This window comes from Poromitra crassiceps (assembly GCF_964638095.1).
Source record: "Poromitra crassiceps genome assembly, chromosome: 4".
In the NCBI taxonomy this organism is placed as follows: Eukaryota; Metazoa; Chordata; class Actinopteri; order Beryciformes; family Melamphaidae; genus Poromitra; species Poromitra crassiceps.
Window position 1 is genome coordinate 5,570,028 of NC_139626.1, and position 27,757 is coordinate 5,597,784.

At 44.5% G+C, this 27,757-nt stretch overlaps 1 protein-coding gene across 1 annotated transcript in view; it reads left to right on the forward strand.

Moving 5' to 3' along the window:
• The window catches only part of myo15b (myosin XVB), a gene marked incomplete at both ends in the record, with an annotated part of 88,949 nt that overhangs the window by 11,901 nt on the left and 49,291 nt on the right, over nt 1-27,757 (forward strand). The window contains 12 exons of the mRNA XM_083635083.1: nt 150-281; nt 2,970-3,095; nt 4,368-4,445; nt 5,905-6,035; nt 6,820-6,865; nt 6,956-7,080; nt 11,768-11,882; nt 12,994-13,169; nt 14,146-14,239; nt 19,132-19,194; nt 24,837-24,894; nt 27,291-27,415. Coding sequence (XP_083491209.1) covers nt 150-281; nt 2,970-3,095; nt 4,368-4,445; nt 5,905-6,035; nt 6,820-6,865; nt 6,956-7,080; nt 11,768-11,882; nt 12,994-13,169; nt 14,146-14,239; nt 19,132-19,194; nt 24,837-24,894; nt 27,291-27,415 — 1,269 coding nt within the window. The remainder of the gene's footprint in view (nt 1-149; nt 282-2,969; nt 3,096-4,367; nt 4,446-5,904; nt 6,036-6,819; nt 6,866-6,955; nt 7,081-11,767; nt 11,883-12,993; nt 13,170-14,145; nt 14,240-19,131; nt 19,195-24,836; nt 24,895-27,290; nt 27,416-27,757) is intronic.

Consider the following 27,757-nt stretch of genomic DNA (forward strand, 5'->3'; position numbering starts at 1 on the left):
AGTGTTGGGCATGTTCATTGAAAGCCGCGTAGTGGCCTGATAATATAGTTGAACCAAAAACCCCATTGACTTTGAGACAAAGGAAGCAGGAAGTGCACTGACTTTTGGGTTGGTCTACAAAAGTCCGCCATCCCCGTCCTCCATTGCAGGAGGAGTACAGTGCAGAACAGATCACATGGTACCCAGTGCCCCTCAACAACTTCCACTCCTGCCTGGACCTCATCTCCTCCAGGCCACATGGCATCCTCCGCATACTGGACGACCAGACCTACCTCCCCCAGGTACAAACAAACAAACAATGAATAAATAAGAGGTTTATAGAATGATTGTGGCTAATGATGATGATTCCAGTTATTTTGTTTTTAATATTGTGATTACAGTCATTCATCAAAATTATACTGTGTTTGTCTGTGGAGGCCACTGACCACACCTCTCTGTCTGTGGAGGCCACTGACCACACCTCTCTGTGTTTGTCTGTGGATGCCACTGACCACACCTCTCTGTGTTTGTCTGTGGAGGCCACTGACCACACCTCTTTCTGTGTTTGTCTGTGGAGGCCACTGACCACACCTCTTTCTGTGTTTGTCTGTGGAGGCCACTGACCACACCTCTTTCTGTGTTTGTCTGTGGAGGCCACTGACCACACCTCTTTCTGTGTTTGTCTGTGGAGGCCACTGACCACACCTCTTTCTGTGTTTGTCTGTGGAGGCCACTGACCACACCTCTTTCTGTGTTTGTCTGTGGAGGCCACTGACCACACCTCTTTCTGTGTTTGTCTGTGGAGGCCACTGACCACACCTCTCTGTGTTTGTCTGTGGAGTCAAGTCAAGTCAAGTTTATTTATATAGCCCTAATTCACAAGCATGTCTCAGAGGGCTTCACAGAAAGTATGTCTAGCTGATTCTAGCTGACACAACAGTAACAAGAATATACAGAATAAAGATAACATTTGAACAATTGATAATATAGAAAATATAGAAATGAAGAGAGAGCAGAGGAGAGAGCAGGAGAAGGGGGAAGAGCAGGGGGAATGTGAGAGAGTGATGGGGTGGGGAGGGCATGGGAGATGTTGGAGGGTATAGGAGGTGGGGAAGGAGCAAGAGGAGAGAGCAGGAGAGGGGAAGGGGGGGGGGGTGTGGGGGAGAAGAGAGCAGGGGGAGGGAGGAGGTGGGGAGAGAATGAGAAATATAGACGCACATCTTGCAAACGGACATATGTCAATTTCTAAGCAACCAAACTATGCCTAATTTAATTGGCTGCAAGCCTTTAGTAGTGAGTCCTTTTGCCAAATAAGCACATGTTCACATATAGAGCTTATGGGTGCCTTGCTTTAGGGAAGAGTGGGTGCCATGCTTTGAATAGTGGCGAAATACTAAGAGCATGGGTGCCATGCTTTAAATAGTGGCGGAATATTGCCATGCTATGCCATGCTTTAAATAGTGGCGGAATATTGGAGGGGATAGAGTGGGTGCCATGCTTTGGAGTAAAATGTGTACTATGCTTTAGAGTAGTGGGGGAAGGGGGGAAGAGGAAGAACACCGGGAAGAGGAGAAAGCAGGAGAGTGGAGGAGGGAGGGAGAGCGGGGGGATGTGAGGGAGGAGAGGGGGGAGGTGGGGAGAAAATAGGAAATGTGGAGGATTAGAGAACAGAGGAGGAGAGATGAGGGTGCAGGGGAGGGAGAGCCAGGGTAGAGGTAGGGTCTGGGGTTGGGGGAGGGGAGGGAGTAGGATACGGGCCCGGATTAGGGCGAGGGTGGGGAGAAATGGGAAATGTGGAGGAGGAGAGAACAGAGAAGGAGAGGTGGGAGGGTGCAGGGGAGGGAGAGCAGGGGGAATGTGAGAGGGAGGAGAGGACAGAGAAGGAGAGGTGGGAGGGTGCAGGGGAAGGAGAGCAGGGGGAATGTGAGAGAGGGGAGAGGACAGAGAGGAGGAGAGAACAGAGAAGGAGAGGTGGGAGGGTACAGGGGAGGCAGAGCAGGGGGAATGTGAGAGGGAGGAGGTGGGGAGGAAATGGGAAATGTGGAGGAGGAGGGAACAGAGAAGGAGAGATGGGAGGGTGCAGGGGAGGGAGAGCCAGGGTAGAGGTAGGGTCTAGGGTTGGGGGAGGGGAGGAGGTAGGATACGGGCCCGGATTAGGGCGAGGGTGGGGAGAAAATGGGAAATGTGGAGGGGGAGAGAACAGAGAAGGAGAGGTGGGAGGGTGCAGGGGAAGGAGAGCAGGGGGAATGTGAGAGAGGGGAGAGAACAGAGTGGGGGAGAGAACAGAGAAGGAGAGGTGGGAGGGTGCAGGGGAAGGAGAGCAGGGGGAATGTAAGAGAGGGGAGAGGACAGAGAGGAGGAGAGAACAGAGAAGGAGAGGTGGGAGGGTGCAGGGCAAGGAGAGCAGGGGGAATGTGAGAGAGGGGAGAGGACAGAGAGGAGGAGAGAACAGAGAAGGAGAGGTGGGAGGGTGCAGGGGAGGGAGAGCAGGGGGAATGTGAGAGGGAGGAGGTGGGGAGAAAATGGGAAATGTGGAGGAGGCCACTGACCACACCTCTTTCTGTGTTTGTCTGTGGAGGACACTGACCACACCTCTCTCTGTGTTTGTCTGTGGAGGCCACTGACCACACCTCTTTCTGTGTTTGTCTGTGGAGGCCACTGAGCACACCTCTTTCTGTGTTTGTCTGTGGAGGCCACTGACCACACCTCTCTGTGTTTGTCTGTGGAGGCCACTGACCACACCTCTTTCTGTGTTTGTCTGTGGAGGACACTGACCACACCTCTCTCTGTGTTTGTCTGTGGAGGCCACTGACCACACCTCTCTCTGTGTTTGTCTGTGGAGGCCACTGACCACACCTCTCTGTGTTTGTCTGTGGAGGCCACTGACCACACCTCTTTCTGTGTTTGTCTGTGGAGGACACTGACCACACCTCTCTCTGTGTTTGTCTGTGGAGGCCACTGACCATACCTCTCTGTGTTTGTCTGTGGAGGCCACTGACCACACCTTCCTCCAGAAGTGCCACTATCACCATGGGAACAGCCCCTACTACGTGAAGCCCAAGATCCCCCTGCCAGCCTTCACTGTTTATCACTATGCTGGCGCTGTCACCTATCAGGTATGATGCCACACATTACTATTACATGACATTACTATTCACAGCTGTATATGCCCATCTGTATGACACCACACATAGCTATGCACAGCTGTATATGCCCATCTGTATGACACCACACATAGCTATGCACAGCTGTATATGCCCATCTGTATGACACCACACATAGCTATGCACAGCTGTATATGCCCATCTGTATGACACCACACATAGCTATGCACAGCTGTATATGCCCGTCTGTATGACATCACACATAGCTATTCACAGCTGTATATGCCCATCTGTATGACACCACACATAGCTATTCACAGCTGTATATGCCCATCTGTATGACATCACACATGGCTATTCACAGCTGTATATGCCCATCTGTATGACACCACACATAGCTATGCACAGCTGTATATGCCCATCTGTATGACATCACACATGGCTATTCACAGCTGTATATGCCCATCTGTATAGACACCACACATAGCTATGCACAGCTGTATATGCCCATCTGTATGACATCACACATGGCTATTCACAGCTGTATATGCCCATATGTATGACATCACACATGGCTATTCACAGCTGTATATGCCCATATGTATGACATCACACATGGCTATTCACAGCTGTATATGCCCATCTGTATGACATCACACATGGCTATTCACAGCTGTATGCCCATCTGTATGACATCACACATGGCTATTCACAGCTGTATGCCCATCTGTATGACATCACACATGGCTATTCACAGCTGTATATGCCCATATGTATGACATCACACATGGCTATTCACAGCTGTATATGCCCATATGTATGACATCACACATGGCTATTCACAGCTGTATATGCCCATCTGTATGACATCACACATGGCTATTCACAGCTGTATGCCCATCTGTATGACATCACACATGGCTATTCACAGCTGTATGCCCATCTGTATGACATCACACATGGCTATTCACAGCTGTATATGCCCATATGTATGACATCACACATGGCTATTCACAGCTGTATATGCCCATATGTATGACATCACACATGGCTATTCACAGCTGTATATGCCCATATGTATGACATCACACATGGCTATTCACAGCTGTATATGCCCATCTGTATGACATCACACATGGCTATTCACAGCTGTATGCCCATCTGTATGACATCACACATGGCTATTCACAGCTATATGCCCATCTGTATGACATCACACATGGCTATTCACAGCTGTATGCCCATCTGTATGACACCACACATATTCTTCTAATCTTTTCCCAGGTCCATAATTTCATAAATAAGAACCACGATCACTTCCGGACAGAAGTGGTGGAGCTTTTTGCCAGGAGCCGCTTGAAGGTGAACCAACTCGGGATAGACTCATATACGGGGCCAGTATTGGCCCTTTATTAAAATTAGGATCAGCCAGTCAGTACCAATACTCCACCAATACTCCATAGGCCAGTCAGTACCAATACTCCACAGGCCAGTCAGTACCAATACTCCACAGGTCAGTCAGTACCAATACTCCACAGGCCAGTCAGTACCAATACTCCACAGGCCAGTCAGTACCAATACTCTACAGGTCAGTCAGTACCAATACTATACAGGTCAGTCAGTACCAATACTCCACAGGCCAGTCAGTACCAATACTCTACAGGTCAGTCAGTACCAATACTCCACAGGCCAGTCAGTACCAATACTCCACAGGTCAGTCAGTACCAATACTCTACAGGTCAGTCAGTACCAATACTCCACAGGCCAGTCAGTACCAATACTCCACAGGCCAGTCAGTACCAATACTCTACAGGTCAGTCAGTACCAATACTCCACAGGTCAGTCAGTACCAATACTCCACAGGTCAGTCAGTACCAATACTCCACAGGTCAGTCAGTACCAATACTCCACAGGTCAGTCAGTACCAATACTCCACAGGTCAGTCAGTACCAATACTCCACAGGTCAGTCAGTACCAATACTCTTTTCGCAGGTAGCAACATCAGGCTCGCTCATAATGCCATGAACGCCCACAGGTGTGTTAAATACATCAGGGTCACATGACTAAATTATCACAGTCGTCTTTTTTGAATATACAAATGACAAAAAACATCTCAAGAAGAACAAATACGACAGAAGAACAATATATCATAAAACATGGCAGTTCATTTTACACAATTAGCAATTCTTTTTTGTTTTGTTTTTCAAGATATTTAAGATTTTCAAAGTGCACAGAAAACAGGCAAAATACATAATCGAAAAAACAGCAAAGTTATTATTCACAGTTACAGAATGAGTACATTTTGATCAAGCTAAGAGCTGCACTATACAGAAGTATAAGTGCATATTCACAGTTACAGAATGAGTACATTTGATCAAGCTAAGAGCTGCACTATACAGAAGTATAAGTGCATAAAGTACAAGTAAATAAATGCTGTTAATAAAAAAGCAAGCAAAAGACATGCCTGGGCTCGAGTGGACTGTATGTACTGTATACTTCGTGATTAAATCTGTTAAAAGTACCCAAGAAGCTAATTTTTTCTCTATTGTAGTAACGAGTAACAAAGAAGATTAGGGGAAATGTAATGGAGTAAAAGTATGCATTTTATTTAGGAAAATGTCGTGGAGTAAAAGTCAAAGTTGACAGAAATATAAATATTCAAGTAACATACGGGTACAGATACACCCCCAAAATATACTTAAGTACTGTAATGAAGTATCATTACTTAGTTACATTACACCACTGTCTCCAACCTCTATTCTGTTAACTGTCTAAGTTAATTATGACAAGTTTAGCATGTATTTCAATGTGTTTGACACAGATGGTGTCGGAGCTGTTCCGTAAGGTCCAGGAGCGTTCCATCCAGCAGAGAGCACTGGGAGGCAGGGGGCTCGCTACTGTGGCCGCACACTTCACGCTGTCCCTGGCCGAGCTCACCACCCGCCTGGAGAGGTAGGTACCAACAGCACCCGTAGAGATTCACTGATTGATCTGGCTGTTGTGGAGCTGTCTGTCATTGGTCGGACTTTAACGAGTAATGTTAACACTAGAAAGGCAAATATAACGTGAGGTTTTAAGTGAAAGACAACAGACCTCTGACCAAACTTGGGTTTGAGGCTCAGTTACTCTTTAAATGACATTACATTACGTCATTTGGCAGACGCTTTTATCCAAAGCGACTTACAATAACACATTTTTGTCAACAATAGAGAAATCAGCTATGCAACACAATCTAGGACAGCTACAACTTTTGAAGGAATAGAGTGGTAAAGTTATTTTTTTTAATTAAGAGAGAGAGAAAGATGTTAGTCCAAGAGGGGGCCAGGCGGAGCCTGAAAAGGTGTGTTTTTAGTCTTTGCCGAAAGATCGGCAGTAATGCGGCCGTCCTGACCGAAGGGGGGAGCTCATTCCTCCATTGAGGTGCCAGGGACGAGAAGAGTCGCGATCGGGATGAGCGACTTTTGAGCCCACGTAGCGGAGGAGGGGTGAGGCGTCCCACACTGGTGGAGGAGCGGAGGGAGCGGTGAGAGGTTTGGATCCTGACCATAGATTGTACAGAGGAGCTGTCTGGTGTACTGCCCTGTAGGCCAGTACACAATTCTACTTTAAGGCAGTTTCCCAGATGAAGGTTAAGTCTGCTGTTTATATTGTCAGGAGAAAACCATCATAATCATCATAAAATATTGGAACTATTAACCTGTGTCCATTTTTCTTCTTTCAAATTCTTCACCCCCAGATGTAAAACTACTTTCATCCGTTGTCTCAAGCCAAACTACATCAAGGTAGAGTAATGTTAACTAATTCACATTGACATAACCAGTTCATCCACACATCCAGGACCATGTGACCTCACATCCTGTGTGCTTTGTCAGCTTCCTGGTATCTTTGACGTGGACTATGTCTCGGCCCAGCTGAGGCACGCCGGGCTCCTGGAGACCATCCACATCAGGAAAGAGGGCTTCCCCATCCGCATCCCATACAGCTACTTCATGGAGAGGTGCTGTCCTGCTGCCTTCAATTGCAGTTCGAAATATCGTAATTATTAGTTGAGTGAGTCAAGTCAAGTTTATTTATATAGCCCTAATTCACAAGCATGTCTCAGAGGGCTTCACAGAAAGTATGTCTAGCTAATTCTAGCTGACACAACAGTAACAAGAATATACAGAATAAAGATAACATTTGAACAATTGATAATATAGAAAATATAGGAATGAGGGGAGAGCAGAGGAGAGCGCAGGAGAAGGGAGAATAGCAGGGGGAATGTGAGAGAGTGATGGGGTGGGGAGGGTATAGAAGGTGGGGAAGGAGCAAGAGGAGAGAGCAGGAGAGGGGAAGGGAGGGGAGGTGTGGGGGAGAAGAGAGCAGGGGGAGGGAGGAGGTGGGGAGAGAATGAGCAATATAGACGGAGGAGAGGGGGGAGGTGGGGAGAAAATAGGAATGTGGAGGAGGAGAGAAGGAGAGATGGGGGTGCAGGGGAGGGAGAGCCAGGGTAGAGAAGCAATGGGAGCGTGAGGGAGGGAGGAGGCGGGGAGACCTCCCCCCCCCCCCCCCAGAGAGGACAGAGAGGAGGAGAGAACAGAGAAGGAGAGGTGGGAGGGTGCAGGGGAAGGAGTGCAGGGGGAGAGGAGGAGAGAACAGAGAAGGAGAGGTGGGAGGGTGCAGGGGGAACGCGGGAGGAGGAGGCGGGGGAGGGAACAGACCTCTCCGCCCCCTCCCCCCCCCCCCGAGAGGACAGAGAGGAGGAGAGAGCAGAGAAGGAGAGGTGGGGGGGTGCAGGGGAAGGAGTGCAGGGGGAATGTGAGAGAGGGGAGAGGACAGAGAGGAGGAGAGAACAGAGAAGGAGAGGTGGGAGGGTGCAGGGGAGGGAGAGCAGGGGGAACGTGGGAAGAGGCGGCGGGGGAGGGAAGAGCATGGAAAGAGAGGAGGCGGGGGGGGGAGTGGGAAATGTGGGAGAGGGGGGAACAGGAGGGGGAAGAAGGGAAAGGAGCGGGGGAAAGAGAAAGAGAGGGGGGGGGGGATCAGACAACTGACTACTCTAAGCATTAACCAGAGCTAACTGGGACATAGTATCTAGCTAATCTACAGCCTAATCTGGCCTATCCTACTCTGCTCTAGTCTGATCTTTGCCTGAACACTATAACAGGTCAGCCTTAGGCTGTAGCTAATCTATCGCCTACCTAAACTGTTCTAAACCAACCGGCAGCCCTCGACCAGTGATGAAGAGCACCGATGCCCCCCGCCCCACAGCGGCGTCCCCCCACCCCCAGTGAACGCAAGAAAACCTTTCCACCATATGGATTGCCTCAGTGACTTGGCTTGGCTGAGGAGGAACCTTGTGAGGTCGTTGTGCTACAGGGGCCCAGCAATGGTCGCCTGGGTAAACCCACCCCCCACGCGACCCGCTCCCAGACCCGCCCCCAGCTAGTGACTGGGAACTGAGAGAGCAGGCCACGCGGGGGGCGGGCCCACCCAGGCAGTGGACCCAGCAGTGGACCCCCATCCGGGGACTCCCCTCCGAGACAGGCCGAGAGATGCCGGGCTAAACCATGTACAGAGTTTTCCAGCAATGAAACTCTGTAAATGGTTTATTATGGAAATAAAATTTACAAAAGAACAGAAAATTGAAAATGTAAAAAAGAGTCCAACAGAGGGATATAAAAATGTAGTTTTTAAATTATCCTAAAATCAGGGAAGGGAGTTGAAAATGTAAAAAGTAGAGTCCAAAGGAAATAGAAAATGTAGTCTTTAAGTGTTCGTAGGTTTAGAGAATACTAGCTAAGAGGAGGGGAGGGGAGGATAAGAGTCGGAGGTGGTGATTAAGGGGAGGGGAGGATAGGAGTTGGAGGTGATGAGGCCGGGGGGGCCCCCTTCCCTTAGGCAGGCAGGTGGCCAGGATGATGAGGATAGGGGTCGGTGGTGGTGAAGAGCCCGGGGTGCCAGACAGTAGAAGGAGTAGCGGGTAGATGGCCTAGAGTGACGACAGGTGGCTAGGGCGATGACGGCCGGACCTAGGGCTGCAGCGGCGGGGGTGTACGTCAGGCCAATGAAGGACACCTGAGGGGGAGAGAGAGAAGAGAGCGGGGGAATCTGCGCAGAGGTGGAACTAACTCTATAGACAACAATAAAATTAGGTCAAAACAAGATTTATTAGGATTTTTTTTTTTTAGGATGACTAATACTATACTGCTAATTCAGGTCTAAGTACCACCTAACACCACTGTCAATGATTCAGCCCTGTTGATGCGGACCGTTAATCATGACCTACAACAAACAAAACTAAATTAGGTCAAGTCTAAGTTTATACTGATACTGCTGGCTTGTGATTGCCCGCTCAGCAGTTCAGGACTAAGTTTATTCACCAGCTATTAGATTTTGTATCTAAGCTACTGGGTCGACTGATGCCATATTATTAAATTAGGTCAAGTATAAGTTTATACTGATATTGCTGGCTTGAGACAGCCCGTCAGTATGCACCTGAACAACCTAACAACGTAGTAAATACGATGGTGAACGTTGGATTTTTCTGTGAGCCTCCATCCTGTTATTGTTTCTGACCAAAAGCACTTCTTGAACGCATCGACGAGTCATCTTTACGTAGCCTGGTTAAAGGAGAATTCTGGATTTTGATTCCCACGCACTGAAACGTTAATTTGTTTTGAACTACTGCGACCTGAAAACAAGGAAAACGGGGCATGTGAAATGCTCGTATTTCCGTCCTGTAAATAGCTTATTTTCCGACACATCGCTCACATGGTCATTATATCATATAGATAGACAATGAGAAAATGTATGATCTATTACCTTGGTGCAGCTGGCTCAGCTCTGTTTGCTGTTCGTCACATTGGTAGATATCAGGCAGCTCCTGTTTCCCCAGCTCCTCAGTTTGTACTCCATATGACGTTATTCCACCTCAAATAAATACGTGCGGCCATCGAGTTCAAATGCATCATCCATAATCTGGAAATCAGATATTATCAGCGGTGTTCAGCATGCTATGCTGTGTTTAGGATGTGTTTTAGCACGTGTGTTTAGCTGCTATGCTGGCCATAGCTACAGATCGACTGCTCTGAGCGCCGAACTCTGCCCTGAACGTCCCACATCGGGTCGTCTCAAAGCACTTCCGGGGAACACTTCCTGTTCTGTATTTGATAGACGATTCATTTGAATTCGATGGCCGCCTGTATTTACTTGAGCCGGTCCGGAATAAAGTCAGATTACAAGGAGTGGGGAAGAACAGGAGCTGCTATCAATGTGACGGACAGGGTGAACCAAGGTAAATAGATCATTCATTTTGTCATTGTCTATATGATATAATAACGATTTGATCCGCTGCGTGCCCCGTTTTCCTCATTTTCAGGTCGCAGTTCAAAACAAATTAACATTTCAGTGCAAGGGAATCAAACCGGACTCACCAGGGTGACTTAAAAATCATATTTAAAGTCCCTGGAAACCAAAATCCACAAAAACGTTCTAACTATTAAATTTAGGGTCTTATGTGAGTAATTGTGTGCCTCAGAAAGTATGTTGACATTACTTTCAACCCTAACCCCAAAAATCGACACTTTTCTACAAGGTCTGGATTTCCATTTCCTCATTGAAGAGAGCGGTGCGCGCGGTGCTAAAATGCATGATCTTATCACGTCATAAGATTTAATCGAATCACACACACGCATGCACGCACGTGCGCACACACACACTGACACACACACAGTAGCGCTGTTCACTCGCAGCGCAGAGATCTCTTCCTCTCTGTCAGTAGGCTCAACGCACGAACACACACACACTCCATCTCTCTTTCCTTCTCTCTCTCCTTCTCTCTCCGTTAACGGAGAGAGAGGTCTCCTCCGAGCAGGTCTCCTCCTCCGAGAGAGAGAGAGACCTGCTGCAGACGGGACACGCCCACACAGTCCGCGGGAGAAAATACACTCTAAAATCTAATTGATTCTCATTACTTTTGCCATGACTGTCAAACCTAAATTTATATACTTTGCGACGTTCATCATCGTTCAAATTTGGCTGGTGGCTTATTAACATAGGTTCCTGTGATGTGATTAACTCAAAATGCTAAATAATAATAAAAAAAAATCTGGTTTCCAGGGACTTTAAAGTTGGAAATAAGGTCCAGGTTGTAAAAAAACAGAATTCTCCTTTAAAACCATCTGGATCCGTGAACTCACATTGTGTTTGGTTTGGTGGATCTGGACTCTGAACTGTGCTCAATCATTTCAGTGGGTGGAAGTAGCGAGTCCAATTCAGCCAATCAGCGTTGGATTCAGTCAAATCCAAATCCACTCGGAAGAACGGTGAAAACGTCTCTTCCGCCGGGGAACTGCTGTTGCATACTCCTGTTCTTGTGTAATTGTTGTTATTCTGTCTATATCTGCAATAGCTGCACTTAACGGCTGTTTAACTCGATGAACGCTGACATTACTGCTCCAGCCGGAGAGCCATGGAGGCAGCCATTACTGTTTTTCCAGCAGCGTTCCTGATTGACCGGTTACGATGTCAACTACGAGGCAGCTCCCCGATTGGCCCGCCCACGTGAAAACGAGGCCAGACAGTCTCGCAGAACGAAACAGAATTTGAGTTCACGTGACCGGATCGTTCATCTTTACAACTTCCAAACTCAGATGTAGGAGCTTATGAGGAGCACTTGAAGGCAGCGTGGTCTTTGTGTTGGTCAGGTATGGGGTGCTGCTGGCCCAGCGGAACCTTCAGGTGTCAGACAGGCAGCAGACAGTTGCTCTGCTGGAGATGCTCGGTGCAGAGGACGGCCAGTATCGCCTGGGACTCACCAAGGTGCCCAAACACCACTCATTTGACCTTCTCTTTATTCTGGAGGGTTTTAACTTGACAATATAAACATTCTAAATTGCCGCTAGCTTACTTCCTGTTGCAGTGTTTGCTAATACTATAGCGGACAGGAAATGAGCTAGGTTTCAAACTGTTCCCATAGCAACACAATTCCATGAAAACGCTCTATACTGTGTGTACTCAGGGTTCCTAAAGTGCTGGAAATCCTTGAAAACATTTGAATTTTAATGTGGTGTTTTCAAGGTTGGAAAAGTGCTGGGACTTTGAATAAAGTGCTTGAAACTGCTTGAAATTGTAATTGGATTACTTTCATAATAAATCACTATCAGACTGAATAGCAATGTTTAGATAAAAGAAATGGAATAAGTTGGAGAGAGAGCCGAATGCTTTTGCCTATTTCACAAAAGTATTTTATCATGGGCGCTTCAGTTGAGGTCGTGTTTACCGTGAATACGACATAAGTCCATATGAACGCCCCCTCATGTGGTATTCACGACATGTTAAGTGGACAATTTTGTGACGTGTCTTGTGGCGCTTTCAGAAAATGGCAGAGGCCATGGACGTGGATCATTCTTCATTCTAAATTGAATGCGAGAGCCAGGGGAGTAGCAAATACTTGTTGAGAAAAGCCTCTAGTTTATTTCCACTAATACTATCTCTGGTATTAATGGTCGCTACATAATTGTTACGGCATTGCTGTCATGAAACATAATTGTGGTGGTTTATAGCACAATATCTGATTTAATGTGATGAAGAAGTGAAATAATCATTTTGAGTATATATGTAATTTACCACAGCTGTAAGGTGCTGGAAAATCTTCAAAATACATTTTGAAAAGTGCTTGAATTTGACTTTGGAAAAGGTGCAGGAACCCTGTGTACTCTACTGTACATTTGTGTGTGTGTGTTGTGTGTGTATCTGTGTGTGTTTGTTGTGTATGTGTGTGTGTTTGTTGTATGTGTGTGTGTTTGTTGTGTGTGCATGTGCGCGCGTGCATGCGTGCATGTGTGTGTGTGTGTGTGTGTGTGTGTGTGTGTGTGTGTGTGCGCATGCATGCGTGCGTGCGTGCGTGTGTGTGTGTGTGTGTGTGTGTTAGGTGTTCCTGAAGGAGCTCCTGTACCAGCGGGTGGAGGACAGGTGGAGCAGCACCCAGACGTGGGCGGCTGTCACCATCCAGAGGAACATCCGCGGGTTCATCTGCAGGAAGAACTTCAGGTTCTTCAAGCAGAAAGCCATCGTCATCCAGAAACACATCCGAGGACACCAGGCCAGGTGACAAGAGAGGGCGGGGTCATCCAGTAGTTTGGGCTGTATAAAAAAAAGTCGGGCTTCATGACGGACTCGGGCTCAGAATTCTCATAAGCCTTGGAGCCCGGGCCGGGCTTGATCTGGCCCAGGTCGGGCTAGGGCTTCAATTTTAGGCCCGTGCAGGGCTCTAAGTCTCCCAGCCCGTTTTGGAAGTAATCGTGCGTTCCTTTATCGCAAAATAACTGGGATGTGGAGGCTATAAATGACATCGCATCCGTTTTGTTAGCGTTCCATTTGCAGAAAACTTGAGCGGGGAACTTGGGGAAGTTCACTGTTCATTGGTCAGATCCAGTCGCTAGCCAGGCTAGCCATTGTTAGCAATAACAATTGACAACATGGCATTTCGCGACATTTTGCGCATACAAACACTGCATCCTCATGTCCACACAGATAGAAGTTAGGCAGTGCTGTGTGTACAGCTGATTTAATGAGACACAAACAAGACAGAAGTGCTAAACAATATTACTACGATTATAACTACTGTTGTTGCGCAGCGCAGCCATCTTGGATTTTTGAGGTCAGGGCTGTTGAGGCTCCTACGAGTTTGCAATGGGAAATACCAGCTCTGGTGACGTCACCGTCCCAGCTCATGACCTTTGAAGTGGTAAGATTACCAGTCCCCAGTTATAAAGGAATGCACGATAATTAAAGTGCTGAGGAGGTGATGAGAGAGTATCCCATTTCACCTGGAGGCTGACAGGAGGCCAGGGAACTGAGGACATGTGGGAAATGTGTGTGTGTGTGTGTGTGTGTGTGTGTGTGTGTGTGTGGGGGTGGGGGTGGGGGTGGGGGTGTGTGTGTGTGTGTGTGTGTGTGTGTGTGGGTGTGGGTGTGGGGGTGTGGGTGTGGGGGTGGGGGTGGGGGTGGGTGTGGGGGTGTGTGTGTGTGTGTGTGTGTGTAACTGACTGACTGCCTGCTGCTGCCCCCTGTCTGTCTCAAGGAAGTACTACAAACGTCTGAAGCACTGTTTCACCCAGTTCTGGGCGGTGATGATGATAACGAGGAACACTATCAAGAGACGCAGGTGGAGGAAGGTAGATGTGCAAGAACACACACGCGCACGCACACACACACACACACACACACACACACACACACACACACACACACACACACACACACACACACAAACACACACAGACACACGCACACACAGAGGGACACACAGCCCCTGGGTTTCTTAGCAACCAATGTTTGCTGACTTTATAGTGCTATAAATCCTTTGTCTTATCATCCCTTCCCGTGGCAACGCCCCAAAAAACTCCAGGTTTCGGGGTCAAGGTGCACGCTTGTTGACGAGGATGTGAACCTGCGCCCCTCGTGTTGGTAGGCATGCAATCTATTGCTACACTACCAAGACGCCCTCAATAAGGTCTGTGTGTTTTTGTTTTTGTTTTTTTAGATTATTTTTGGGGCATTTCGTTTTATTTTTTATTTTTATTTTTTTTATTATAAGACAGTAGGCAGACAGGAAAGGTGGGGGGAGAGAGAGAGGGGATGATGCGGCAAAGGACCGCATCATCCCAATTGTACCTGTGTACTACAAAGAGTTTAACAAACAGAGTACATCTTCAAGAAGGTGATACGGGCAAGAACAATACCGCAACGCGTTTCAACAGTTGGGTTTTCGTCAGGCTGTACGAAAACCCAACGGTTGAAACGCGTTGCGGTATTGTTTAAATTCCTAACAGCTCCTTTCTTCAATTTTTGATACTTCATATATGAACCCCTTCACCAAAACATGCAATATCCTGGTTGCTGATGTGGTGCCTCCTCTGGTCGTTAGGGGCGCCTGTTCGGAGGGAGGGGAACTCATTGGAATAGCGTGGTCCTCCCACGTGCTATGTCCTACCGGTGAAGCTTCCCCTGTCAGGTGAAAAGAAGCGGCTGGCTAACTGCCCATGTCTCGGAGGAAGCATGGAGCCAGTTTCGGCTCTCCCCAGATCGACAGAGGGTGGAGCAGCAACCAGGATAAATACATTAAAAATTAGGACTAACGGGGGATAAAAATGGGATAAAAACTCTGGGGAAAAAATGTATAAAAAAAGAAAAACGTTTATGAAACAGCAAAGTTTGTGTTCAGCAAGATCATCTTCACAAATGGAAACACTTTTATGACTTTTGAAGCGTAAATGCATTTTTTAAACTTGATTTTCAGAAAAAACGACTCATTCCTGCGGTACTATTGTCTTTATTGCTCTTGTGTCACTAGTTGCAGCCCGTTTTTCATCTCTCCCCCCTTTAAAGTGCGAAATACTTTGGCCGTGTTACAGTGTACGGCGCACATCAAAACAGCTGCCCGCCCCGCCCCGCCCCGCCCCGCCCCGCCCCGCCCGCCACTGTCCTGTTTCCAGCGGCGCCTCATTGTTGGTCGGCAGTGTTTGGCAAGTTACTCAGGAAATGAAATTAGTTATTACTTATTACTCCTTAAAAAGTAATACAATGACTGTACTCATTACTTGGTATCAAGAGTAATTAAGGTTAGGGTTAGGTTCCATTGCTTGTTGCTTTTATGACTTTTGAAGCGTTTTCTGAAAATTGCCACAGACCTTAATTCATGCATTTAAAGCAGCTACGAGCAAGATTTTCGATTGTTATTAAACAGTCTAAATTTAATATCAATGCATCACATCTTACCTCTAATAGTAGACGAGACCAACGCAGAGTAGTCTCGCTTGAACCCCGAGTGAATCGGCCAGTGTTAGTCTGTCTGTAGCCAGGGCAGATCAGGAAGTGAAATGAAACGGTTTGCAGCAGCCACTTCGGCCATAACCACAAAATAACTTCCAAAAAACCTGTTAGAATATAACGAGAGATGTTCGCGAGAGTATGCATGGCGTTCTCCTTGTTTATGGTATGTTGCTAGGCAGCGCGAACGGGGGAATGCAGGCAGCTGCGTTTCACTTCCGGGTTTCACTTCCGGGTTTATCCGGTCCGCCAGTAAGCAGAGAGAGAGAGAGAGAGCCCCCTGGTGACGCGAGTTTAGAGAGACACAGACTTAATAATCATCAAAAGAGCAATCTCCGATTCACACGGCTTTGGTCTCAGCTGCTATTATAGGTAAGATGTGATGCATCAATATTGTAATTATACTGTCTAACAACCTTAATAATCTTGCTCGTAGCTGCTTTAACCAGAATTCCCACACAAAAATCCCATTGACTTTTACACGTACAGTAAGAGGCGGAAGTGCTAACATCCTGGTCTTCTGCATTCATTCCTGCTCTATTAGCAATGAGACTCCTGACTGAGTCACAGTGTCACTGTGCGTTCATTCTTGTAAATATTTCAGCCTCCAGCCGACGTCCTCCGGGATATTATTACCATGGCCACTTTTCTCATTCCTTTCGATCAACTATCCTCCTTATCTTACGTTAATCATGTCGCGCACACACACACACACACACACACACACACACACACACACACACACACACACACACAGACACAGACACACGCACACAGACACACACACACACACACACAGACACGCACGCACACACACACACACACGCACACACACACACACACACACACACGCACACACACACACGCACACACACACACCTCCAACCACACTCCAGTCTCGGACTTCAACCCCTGAGTCTGGCTGAAATTAGAGGCAGCAGTGCATCTCTCCTTCCGCCTTGCGAAAGAGTTTCTCTCAAGACAGTTCCAGCTCTGCTGCCAGGTAGGATTTGTTTTCTTCTGTTTCTAGATCTTAATTTCCCAAGTTCGTTTGACTTCAACCAAGAAAGTAACGGAGAAGAGAGGGCAGCTGTCTGTTAGTACAGCTATTAGCTTTCAAAATAAGACCACTTGTTAGTACAGGTATTAGGTTTCAAAATAAGACAACTTGCTTGTCTTGGTCTTTGTCTGTGTGTTTTCTCTCATGCCTGTGTTTTGTCCTTACACTGTCCGCAAACGGAGTAGAAAAGGTGGATCTTTACGTTACTCTTTTGTGGTTCCCATTTTTTTATTTATTTTTTTATTATTAATTTGTTTGACAGGGACAATACATAAGCATTGCTACATTTAAATAAAGTGCAACCGATGCAGTGTGCTGTATATAGGACTTCTAGCCATAGCTAATTTGCAGCCCTTGTCCCTGGTTCGGCTTTTAGAAAATACATACATACATATTCAGTCCTATAAAACAATCTAATACATAATAAAAAAAAATTGTAAAAAAATAAAAATGGATAGAAAAAACTAATACCATAAAATGCACAATAAACAAACAACCATTACAGACAGTAATTGAGACAACAATGACTGAAGGTTACGTGTGCTGCGAAGGTTACATACACACAGTGACAGAAGAGAAAGATACAAGCCTGCGAACAGTCACAGGCTTGTTTCTGTTTCAGCCATTGTTTTACATTGATTGATTGAAAAGTTTATTTCTATAGGGACAGATACATAAACATAGAGCATTCACAGGAAACAGTCTTTGTTATATATCCTGACATTTATAGCCTAAGCTAGTTTGCAATGTTTGACCCTAGATGTTATAAGGCAAACATGCGTGTTAAAAACCTTCAACTCTGTCTATTTTATTTTATTTCAGATGATAATGCATTCCAAATGTTGTTCTGCGCTTTGTGGCTCTACAGTTTCCACTTGTTGCACCTTTAGTTCTGATCCCACTATCTTGTCTGTTTACCAATTGACAGAGTATTTCTGGGGCAAGGTTGTTGACACATTTAAAAATTAGTTTTATGAATGAAAAGTCAACAAAACTGTCAAGACTTAGTAGCTTATATTTCTGGAGATTTTTGGCAATGGTGCCATCTGGCTGATTTCTTATCCATGACTTGTCTTATTGGCACTCCACTAGGTGTTTTATGAGGCCTGGACTATGGGCAGTGTAGTGTAGGTGTCATCGTCTGTCAGCTGTTGAGGCTTAGTCAGACTTCCGGCTGGATATTATCGGTACTCAATACCTTTAAGATATCGACCGAAATAACCCAGTACCAAGAAGTGTCCAAACTTCCCCAGTCAAACCATACCTGTATTCCATCCTTTTTGTAACCATATATAGAAAGAAATACTATTTGTAATAATAATAATAATAATAATAATAATCAGAATAATACATTTAATCTACAGAGCGCTTTTCAAGGTACTCAAAGACGCTTTACATGGGGTTAAAAAAAAAAAGTTGAGAAAGCAACACATTAAAACAATAAATAATACAAATCAAGAATGAGGAAAGTTTTTTTTTCAATATTTTATTTTTCAAGTTTTTTTCCAAACAGAACAAGACAAACACACAGGCTCAGATACAGGGGGAAAACAAAACAAAAAACAAACAAACAAACAAAAAATGCCACAATGACACATATTACAGTGTTGTAATATAATATGGTGCTACCAGCTGGATAGGATGCTTATGTGCTTCTAGTCTAGGAGATGTTGTGTAAGAGGTCAATGAGGAACTAGCCGGGCAAGTCACCTGCTGCCCCTAACCTCATCGAGGTAAGCTAGAAACGGGTCCCAAATAGTTAGACATTTTTTTTATTGAGTTGGTCCTTAGGGATCTCAGTCTCTCCATCCTTATAACAGAGATCACGTCCGTCAACCACAATTGGAAAGAGGGTGAAGAGAGATTCCATTAAAATGAGTTTTTTGGCCACAGTTGTCCCCAGTGTCAGAGATTGTTGCAGAGCTGTAGGGAAGTCCAGAGAGGGCTCCGAACAGCCGAAGATGGCAAGTTCTGCCTCCAGCTGAAGGGTTTTGGCCTCAGAGTACCAGTCAAATATTTTGGCCCAGGGGCACCCCAGGTTTGTGGCAGTTCTTTGAGGAGACGGAGGAGCGGAGGAAACCCCAATCTTTGATAAAGATGAAGGCACGATGATGACATGTGTGGCAAGCAGCGTGATTGGCTGACAGGTTTTGCCTGTGTGTGTGTGTTCAACATCAGGAACGCAACGAGAGGAACAAACTAAAGGCTGCCGCCAAGGCGAAGTCTGTCTCCCTCGGAATGGTAAGGCCTCACGATCGATCTGATGTAGTGCTAACTTTGTCAGCTATTCTTTTATTTGGTCTTAGTCTTAGTCCTGTGTCAAATGTCCTTGTTCATTTTTTTCTTTAAAGTCCCTGGAAACCAAAATCCACAAAAACGTTCTAACTATGTTATTTAGGGTCTTATGTTAGTAATTATATGCCTCCGAAATTATTATGCATTACTTTCAACCCAAAGCCTTAAAATCGACACTTTTCTACAAGATTCTACAAGATACTTCCTCATTGAAGAGAGCAGTGCGCGAGGTGCTAAAATGCAGGAGCTTATGACGTCATAAGCTCTATATAACCTTTGTACACGCACGCAACACGCAGTCCCGCACATTCTGCCTCCATCTCTCTTCAGAGTTCTAGTGGTCCCACACCTTTTTGCAGCTAGCTAACTACGCATTGCGTCAACACAAAGGCTCTTTTAAGAACCAACATCTATCTATCTATCTATCTATCTATCTATCTATCTATCTGTCTATCTGCGAGTTTATCGCCGGCGGTGTGTTGGAACCTTGAGAGGGAGAGCTCTCTCCTCTGCCTGCTGCGGCGCTGCTGCTGTGTGTGTGTGTGTGTGTGTGTGTGTGTGTGTGTGTGTGTGTGTGTGTGTGTGCGCGCGTGCAGACAGATAGACAGATGACCAGTCAGTACGCTATGCGCTGCGTGGAGCAACCATAGGGAGCAACGCGCGAACACACACACACACACACACACACACACACACACACACACACACACACGCACGCACGCACGCACGCACACACACACACACACACTTTATTTCCTTCTCTCTCTCCTCTCTCCCTCTCGGAGCAGAGGAGAGAGGTCTGAGGGACATTTCCCTGCTGCAGACGGGACATGCCCACACAGTCCGCGGGAGAAAATACACTCTAAAATATAATTGATTCTCATTACTTTTGGCATGACTGTCAAACCTAAATGTATATACTTTGCGACGTTCATCATCGTTCAAATTTGGCTGGTGGCTTATTAACATAGATTCCTGTGATGTGATGAACTCAAAATGCTAAATAATAATAAAATATTTCTGGTTTCCAGGGACTTTAAGAGGTATTTTTTGAGAACCATGTGTTCATGTTTCTACATGTTATTTCCTCCCTGTGAGAACCATGTGTTCATGTTTCTACATGTTATTTCCTCCCTGCGAGAACCATGTGTTCATGTTTACATGTTATTTCCTCCCTGTGAGAACCATGTGTTCATGTTTACATGTTATTTCCTCCCTGTGAGAACCATGTGTTCATGTTTCTACATGTTATTTCCTCCCTGTGAGAACCATGTGTTCATGTTTCTACATGTTATTTCCTCCCTGTGAGAACCATGTGTTCATGTTTACATGTTATTTCCTCCCTGTGAGAACCATGTGTTCATGTTTACATGTTATTTCCTCCCTGTGAGAACCATGTGTTCATGTTTCTACATGTTATTTCCTCCCTGTGAGAACCATGTGTTCATGTTTACATGTTATTTCCTCCCTGTGAGAACCATGTGTTCATGTTTACATGTTATGTCCTCCCTGTGAGAACCATGTGTTCATGTTTACATGTTATTTCCTCCCTGTGAGAACCATGTGTTCATGTTTCTACATGTTATTTCCTCCCTGTGAGAACCATGTGTTCATGTTTACATGTTATTTCCTCCCTGTGAGAACCATGTGTTCATGTTTCTACATGTTATTTCCTCCCTGTGAGAACCATGTGTTCATGTTTACATGTTATTTCCTCCCTGTGAGAACCATGTGTTCATGTTTCTACATATTATTTCCTCCCTGTGAGAACCATGTGTTCATGTTTACATGTTATTTCCTCCCTGTGAGAACCATGTGTTCATGTTTACATGTTATTTCCTCCCTGTGAGAACCATGTGTTCATGTTTCTACATGTTATTTCCTCCCTGTGAGAACCATGTGTTCATGTTTCTACTAGTTATTTCCTCCCTGTGAGAACCATGTGTTCATGTTTACATGTTATTTCCTCCCTGGGAGAACCATGTGTTCATGTTTCTACATGTTATTTCCTCCCTGGGAGAACCATGTGTTCATGTTTCTACATGTTATGTCCTCCCTGTGAGAACCATGTGTTCATGTTTACATGTTATTTCCTCCCTGTGAGAACCATGTGTTCATGTTTCTACATGTTATTTCCTCCCTGTGAGAACCATGTGTTCATGTTTCTACATGTTATTTCCTCCCTGTGAGAACCATGTGTTCATGTTTCTACATGTTATTTCCTCCCTGTGAGAACCATGTGTTCATGTTTACATGTTATTTCCTCCCTGTGAGAACCATGTGTTCATGTTTTACATGTTATTTCCTCCCTGTGAGAACCATGTGTTCATGTTTCTACATGTTATTTCCTCCCTGTGAGAACCATGTGTTCATGTCTCTACATGTTATTTCCTCCCTGTGAGAACCATGTGTTCATGTTTACATGTTATTTCCTCCCTGTGAGAACCATGTGTTCATGTTTACATGTTATTTCCTCCCTGTGAGAACCATGTGTTCATGTTTACATGTTATGTCCTCCCTGTGAGAACCATGTGTTCATGTTTACATGTTATGTCCTCCCTGTGAGAACCATGTGTTCATGTTTCTACATGTTATTTCCTCCCTGTGAGAACCATGTGTTCATGTTTACATGTTATTTCCTCCCTGTGAGAACCATGTGTTCATGTTTCTACATGTTATTTCCTCCCTGTGAGAACCATGTGTTCATGTTTCTACATGTTATGTCCTCCCTGTGAGAACCATGTGTTCATGTTTCTACATGTTATTTCCTCCCTGTGAGAACCATGTGTTCATGTTTCTACATGTTATGTCCTCCCTGTGAGAACCATGTGTTCATGTTTCTACATGTTATGTCCTCCCTGTGAGAACCATGTGTTCCTGTTTCTACATGTTATTTCCTCCCTGTGAGAACCATGTGTTCATGTTTCTACATGTTATTTCCTCCCTGTGAGAACCATGTGTTCATGTTTCTACATGTTATTTCCTCCCTGTGAGAACCATGTGTTCCTGTTTCTACATGTTATTTCCTCCCTGTGAGAACCATGTGTTCATGTTTACATGTTATGTCCTCCCTGTGAGAACCATGTGTTCATGTTTCTACATGTTATTTCCTCCCTGTGAGAACCATGTGTTCATGTTTCTACATGTTATTTCCTCCCTGTGAGAACCAATGTGTTCATGTTTACATGTTATTTCCTCCCTGTGAGAACCATGTGTTCATGTTTACATGTTATTTCCTCCCTGTGAGAACCATGTGTTCATGTTTACATGTTATTTCCTCCCTGTGAGAACCATGTGTTCATGTTTCTACATGTTATTTCCTCCCTGCGAGAACCATGTGTTCATGTTTCTACATGTTATTTCCTCCCTGTGAGAACAATGTGTTCATGTCTCTACATGTTATTTCCTCCCTGTGAGAACCATGTGTTCATGTTTACATGTTATTTCCTCCCTGTGAGAACCATGTGTTCATGTTTACATGTTATTTCCTCCCTGTGAGAACCATGTGTTCATGTTTACATGTTATGTCCTCCCTGTGAGAACCATGTGTTCATGTTTACATGTTATGTCCTCCCTGTGAGAACCATGTGTTCATGTTTCTACATGTTATTTCCTCCCTGTGAGAACCATGTGTTCATGTTTCTACATGTTATTTCCTCCCTGTGAGAACCATGTGTTCATGTTTACATGTTATTTCCTCCCTGTGAGAACCATGTGTTCATGTTTCTACATGTTATTTCCTCCCTGTGAGAACCATGTGTTCATGTTTCTACATGTTATTTCCTCCCTGTGAGAACCATGTGTTCATGTTTACATGTTATTTCCTCCCTGTGAGAACCATGTGTTCATGTTTACATGTTATTTCCTCCCTGTGAGAACCATGTGTTCATGTTTCTACATGTTATTTCCTCCCTGTGAGAACCATGTGTTCATGTTTCTACATGTTATTTCCTCCCTGTGAGAACCATGTGTTCATGTTTACATGTTATTTCCTCCCTGTGAGAACAATGTGTTAAGTTATAAGTTATAGTTAAGTTATTTCCTCCCTGTGAGAACCATGTGTTCCTGTTCATGTTTCTACATGTTATTTCCTCCTTGTGAGAACCATGTGTTCATGTTTCTACATGTTATTTCCTCCCTGTGAGAACCATGTGTTCATGTTTACATGTTATTTCCTCCCTGTGAGAACCATGTGTTCATGTTTACATGTTATTTCCTCCCTGTGAGAACCATGTGTTCATGTTTCTACATGTTATTTCCTCCCTGTGAGAACCATGTGTTCATGTTTCTACATGTTATTTCCTCCCTGTGAGAACCATGTGTTCATGTTTCTACATGTTATTTCCTCCTTGTGAGAACCATGTGTTCATGTTTCTACATGTTATTTCCTCCCTGTGAGAACCATGTGTTCATGTTTACATGTTATTTCCTCCCTGTGAGAACCATGTGTTCATGTTTACATGTTATTTCCTCCCTGTGAGAACCATGTGTTCATGTTTACATGTTATTTCCTCCCTGTGAGAACCATGTGTTCATGTTTCTACATGTTATTTCCTCCCTGTGAGAACCATGTGTTCATGTTTCTACATGTTATTTCCTCCCTGTGAGAACCATGTGTTCATGTTTCTACATGTTATTTCCTCCCTGTGAGAACAATGTGTTCATGTTTCTACATGTTATTTCCTCCCTGTGAGAACCATGTGTTCATGTTTCTACATGTTATTTCCTCCCTGTGAGAACCATGTGTTCATGTTTCTACATGTTATTTCCTCCCTGTGAGAACCATGTGTTCATGTTTCTACATGTTATTTCCTCCCTGTGAGAACCATGTGTTCATGTTTCTACATGTTATTTCCTCCCTGTGAGAACAATGTGTTCATGTTTCTACATGTTATTTCCTCCCTGTGAGAACAATGTGTTCATGTTTACATGTTATTTCCTCCCTGTGAGAACCATGTGTTCATGTTTCTACATGTTATGTCCTCCCTGTGAGAACCATGTGTTCATGTTTCTACATGTTATTTCCTCCCTGTGAGAACAATGTGTTCATGTTTCTACATGTTATTTCCTCCCTGTGAGAACCATGTGTTCATGTTTCTACATGTTATTTCCTCCCTGTGAGAACCATGTGTTCATGTCTCTACATGTTATTTCCTCCCTGTGAGAACCATGTGTTCATGTTTTTACATGTTATTTCCTCCCTGTGAGAACCATGTGTTCATGTTTCTACATGTTATGTCCTCCCTGTGAGAACCATGTGTTCATGTTTCTACATGTTATTTCCTCCCTGTGAGAACCATGTGTTCATGTTTACATGTTATTTCCTCCCTGTGAGAACCATGTGTTCATGTTTCTACATGTTATTTCCTCCCTGTGAGAACCATGTGTTCATGTTTCTACATGTTATTTCCTCCCTGTGAGAACCATGTGTTCATGTTTACATGTTATTTCCTCCCTGTGAGAACCATGTGTTCATCTCTCTACATGTTATTTCCTCCCTGTGAGAACCATGTGTTCATGTTTCTACATGTTATTTCCTCCCTGTGAGAACCATGTGTTCATGTTTCTACATGTTATTTTCCTGTCAGGATGTGGGCATGCTGGAGATCCCTGCTGAGCTGTCAGCCAGACTACGCAGTGCAGCAGGTGAGCATACAATAAAACAGCATTTTACCTGGCTGCAAACCTGGGATATGTACATTCTCAATGTACATTTTAAACAAAACAATGGTTAATTTGAAAACCTCACCATGTTAAATGCAAATAAAATGACTTTGGTTATGATTAAGCAAGTAAAGAAAACTTGGTTAAGGTTAGGATTATGTTTTGGTTAGTCTTATGTCTACCATAGACTAGAAAACTTTGAAAAGACTCAGAAAATACTTTTAAAAGACTAAAGTCTGACACACTCACATCAGCTCACATCTAAAGATGAGTCATAAGTCACTGAGTTTTTAGTCACAAACTGTAAGATTTTGAAAAGACTGCCTACCATACACGAGACTAGAAGACTTTGAAAATACTAGTCGAATGGGAAGAGAGACTCAGAGCTCAATATGCATAACTGCATTTATTGGTGTCCTGTTTTGATGCTGAGGAAAGCCCAACTATTTTGTGCTGTACTGAAACCTGGCTTGACCCCTCCATCAGAGACACTGAGGTGGAAATCGAAGACTTTTTAATTATATGTAATGATAGAAATAGACGAGGAGGTGTTTGTGTATACTGTATGTTAGGTCTGATATAGGATTTAATGTAAGAGCTGAACTTAACGTCGAATACTTAGTAGAAGCAGTCTGGATAGACATTTTACTCACTCAAAGTAAACCTATACTGATTGGTGCCCTATAGAGACTGCCCGATCAGAAACACTTTATTGAAACCCTGGAAAACGTGTGCTAGCTGTAAGGATTTTTTAGAAATCTATTTTCGAAAGAATTTGGCCACCTCTACACCAAACGATTGAGGTGACGGGAGCGTGCCACAACTCCAGCAAAAAAAGAGTTGTGCACCAGATGTAGATATTTATCTACAAAGACTATGTTAGGCTTTTAAAAACATTGCCTGAGGAAGACCTGCGTGGTTGAAACGCGTTGCGTTTTGTTTGTCCGTAGTAACTTTGAAGATATATTCTGATTTCAAAATCGAGCTGCCAGATTGGCACTTCATTGCTCAACACGCACAAATATAGCATATATGCACGATCGCCTGTCTTGGTTCCCCGTTGAAATTAAACTTTACTATAGCCTCATCATGTTTTTTAGAAATGTATTATTTAATCAGACACCTGAATATTTCTTCCATCAGATAGTCAACATAAGCAGCAGACACAACCATTACACCAGGAATGCCAGCTTAGGACACTTAATACCCCCAACCCCAAGAACAAACCTTCTCAAACGCACAGTTATCTACCATTCAATAACATCCTGGAACTCACTACCTCCTCATATAACTCAGACACAAAATAAATCGTCATTTAAAAATCAACTCAAGACACACCTAATGCAGCTGACCATGTGACTGAACCAAATGTAGTTGATACTTTTCCTATTCTGTTCTAATTTCTATTGTATTGTTTGCACTGATACTGTGCACCTAAGCATTTGATTGCACAGTATCATTTTAATGTATGTTCTATGTTATGTATTGTATTGCATGTACTTTGTATGTCTTGTTGTGTTTTTTTTGTGGACCCCAGGAAGATTAGCTGTCGCCATGGCGTCAGCTAATGGGGATCCTTTCAATAAACAATAAACAATATATTCTGATTTGTAACTGCTTGTACACAGATATATTACTTCGTATTAAATATTGCCTTAAAAAACTCCAAGTAGCTCCACCTTTTTTCACTTTAAAAAAAAACGGTTGAAATGTAGACTTTGAACATCAGGGGCGGCTGTAGCTCAGGAGGTAGAGCGGGTCGTCCACTAATCGCTTTGGATAAAAGAGGTCGGTGGTTCGATTCCCGGCTCCTCCAGTCTGCATGTCGAAGTGTCCTTGGGCAAGATACTGAACCCCAAATTGCTCCCGTTGGTGTGCCAGCACCCTGCGTAGTAACCTGCCGCCATCGGTGTGTGAATGGGGTGAATGTACCTACTGACTGTAAAGCGCTTTGGATAAAAGCGCTATATAAATGCAGGCCATTTTACCATTTAACATGTTGGGACTTGAACACGGCTCTCCGGTGTGAAAGGCAAGTGTTTACGGCCTCCATCCACCCTGACCACAACACGCTTACTGTTTACTCGGCACCGTGCTATTTCAATAGCAGGCTCTATGACACACGTTTGTAGAAATGTTGATATACTACATGTTTTTGGTTCAGAAACATTCTACAGTACGTATCTATGTGCGCCGACCCACCAGGCTGGGGCATAGACACAAGACAAACTAGATTAATGGATTGGATTGGATAAGACAACAAACTACACCTACTGTACGTACGACATACCCTACAGAAGAGTTCGTACAGAACCCATGAAAAATATGCCACAGACTTGTCAATGGTTTGTGATTGTAGTTCCCCCTCTGTCCACCAGGGCGGCAGCAGATCTCAGGAGTCACAGAGGTCGCACCGCCGCAGGTGAAAGCAGAACACAAGCTCTCCCTGCCTCAGGATATAGACCGCTACCCATTTTCTCGCTATGCCAAACTCATATTAAAGGTAAGTATAGTTGGCAGGGTGAGGACATGAAAATACACACACACACACACACACACACACACACACACACACACACACACACACGTTCATGATTCAAACTATGTACTTTACTGTAAAGTAATAGATAATAATAATAATATTAACAATAATAATAACAATAATAATAATAATAATAAAGGTCAAGGTTCACTTTATTTGTCTCCTGTGGAAATATTTAGTGTTTTACTTGGAGTAAAAGATTAAATGATGCAGTACATACAGACATTGACAATACTTAGAAGAAAACAGTGTTTGGTGACACGTGCAAACAAACACGAGCAAGTTGAGCTAGTCATTCATTCA